The following is a 2,500-nucleotide window of genomic DNA, read 5'->3' on the forward strand; positions in this document are numbered from 1 at the left end:
TGATGTTGATGTTGATGTTGATGCTAATGTTGATGTTGATGCTAATGCTGATGCTGATGTTAATGTTAATGTTGATGTTGATGTTGATGTTGATGTTGATGTTAATGTTAATGTTAATGTTAATGTTGATGTTGATGTTGATGTTGATGCTGATGCTGATGCTGATGTTGATGTTGATGTTGATGCTAATGTTGATGTTGATGTTGATGCTAATGTTGATGTTGATGCTAATGTTGATGTTGATGCTAATGTTGATGTTGATGCTAATGTTGATCAACGTGTATTAATGTTTGGCATATACTATACTATATGCAATCTCGTTGTGTAGGTGAACACGTTCCAGGCTGTACTGGCGTACGATGAGACAGACACCTATGGCCTGTTCTTGTACCCAGAAGGTGGCCTGAACTTCTTTGGGACGCGGCCGAAGGAGTCGTATAACGTGGAGATCGAGCTGCCTGCCCGCGTGGGCTTCAGCCGAGGGGAGGTCTCCTTCCTGTTCTTCTCACGCCAGGAGGGACCCTTCTACAGCATCACAACCAACGAGCAGTCGGTCAAGAACCTCTACCAGTAAGCACAGCACTCCGATAACTCACTGCTACAACTGCGGAGAATAGTGTTCTAAGGACTGTCAGAGTGATTTGTGTGAGGAAGATTGTAATTCTTTACTTGGTGAAGAGGCTTGGCTTCAGTTTCTCTGGTGTCATATCGACAAGAAACGTGCAAGAAGAAAAAGATTATTCTTTAAAATTTCCCACAAAAAGTGTTTACAGTACTACATGTGTTGACAGTTCCACATTGGATTCATTTTATTCATTTACTGATATGAATGAAAGCTGATAGCAAGAAAGGTTCTTTTAAGAACTTTTAAGTTTCGTTTATAGGTACTTCTTTTGAGATGACTGAAGAAAATAATTTAATAATTAAATTGTTTTAAGATAATGCAATGTTTATTAAATATTATTGTAATTTGCTTTGGACAAAACGGTCTGCCAGAAACATTAATTGGAGTATAAACATAAATAGTTATTTAATAGTTAATTAGTAATTAATTAATAGTTAATACTAAATAGATTTTTCTATATACTGGAGTTACATCTCTTGTGCTCTTGTTAGGGTTGGAAATACGGGATTGCCAGGTGTGTGGCTCTTCCACATCGGCAGCAGTTACTCCTTCGACAACGTGATCCCAGCTGCAGTGGGCGGCGTGCTCGCCACACCGCCCCCTTTTGACGCGGAGGCCACCACCCCGGAGTACTCTGAGTACTCCGACTACCCCGAGTTCCAGTCCCCGACGCTGCCGGAGTTTGTGGAAGCCGGAGCTGACCCATCGCTCCTGCAGTCGCCGGACCAGCCGCAGGTCCAGCTCTACGGCGAGGAAGTGCCACTCACGGCCAGCCCAGAGACCCCCGAGAGCCACAACTCGGAGTCCGGCCCCCGGGAGCACCCCGCCATCCCCGAACCCCGCAACCTGCCCCCGGAGCACTCCGGGCTGCCCCAGAGACCCGTGCCCGAGCACACCATCCTGGAGCTGTTCCCCACCCGGGACGGTGGCTCGCCACGTCACTCCCCCAAGGACCAGGTGGACAGCGTGGTGCAAGGTGTCGACTTGGACACTGGAGGTGAGGACATCTCTCAGTCGGAGATCTGTCTCCTTTGTGTGTCGTTTTGGCCTTTTTCTCTCTCGGTCTCACTTGGTCTGGTGTGTTTGTTGTTTTTGTCTCTCATATCCTAGTCTTTTTGTCTCATCTGGGGTTGTTTAGAGCGACCTCCTGCTTTTGTTCCCTCCCTCCCCTCCCCCTCCACTTCTCCACTTTGACCTTTTGTGAGGGCTTGGTAAGAGGATGGAAGAGAAAATAAACTCGTCCCCCGCCTCCTTCTCCCTCTTGGTCCTAAGGGCCGTCCCCCCATAGCTGCTCATCCGTAGGGTCACTGCTGGGACTAATTATAAAGAGGCTAGCTCCTCCAGCAGCACTCAGAACTTCATCACTATCACCATCATCATCATCACCATCATCATCATCTAGAGGTCACTCTGGATAAGCCAATCAGATCCTCAGATGGCCCCTCTGAGAACACAGACGGCGGGATCCTGTCCAATTAGATTAGAGAACCCTCCTTGAGTGCCGCCCCCCAGAGGTACCTTCTCAGCGAGCGCTGAGGCCTCCAGATGTCAGATATTAACCTCCTCTTTGGCAGCATTGCGAGGGCTGGAGCTCAAACCACTGATTGCTGCTCTCTGTAGCGCTGCATGCAGAGTCAGACTCGCAGACTCAGACTCAGACTCAGGACTGTGAGGCTCGCAGGCTCAGGGATTATGTGTCTTTTTTGGCACTGGCTCTCTGTGACTCATCAACATCTGCCCCATTTGCAGAAATTTAGATGCCATTGCAGCAGTTGTGGATATGGAGAGAGAGAGAAAGCGAAAGAGAGAGAGAGAGCGAGAGAGAGCGCGCGAGAGAGAGAGAGAGAGAAGGAGGGAGTGAGGGAGAGAGAGTGA

The 2,500-nt window shown here is 48.2% G+C and overlaps 1 protein-coding gene across 1 annotated transcript in view; it reads left to right on the forward strand.

Moving 5' to 3' along the window:
- The window catches only part of nid2a (nidogen 2a (osteonidogen)), a 57,071-nt gene that overhangs the window by 6,607 nt on the left and 47,964 nt on the right, over positions 1 to 2,500 (forward strand). Inside the window, exons 3-4 of the mRNA XM_076295610.1 lie at positions 329 to 570; positions 1,117 to 1,622. Coding sequence (XP_076151725.1) covers positions 329 to 570; positions 1,117 to 1,622 — 748 coding nt within the window. The remainder of the gene's footprint in view (positions 1 to 328; positions 571 to 1,116; positions 1,623 to 2,500) is intronic.

Source organism: Alosa pseudoharengus, unplaced genomic scaffold, assembly GCF_046254945.1.
Source record: "Alosa pseudoharengus isolate Yale_2024_CS ecotype anadromous, Long Island Sound unplaced genomic scaffold, YU_APseudo_1.1 YU_APseudo_1.1_scf_2, whole genome shotgun sequence".
Lineage (NCBI taxonomy): Eukaryota > Metazoa > Chordata > Actinopteri > Clupeiformes > Clupeidae > Alosa > Alosa pseudoharengus.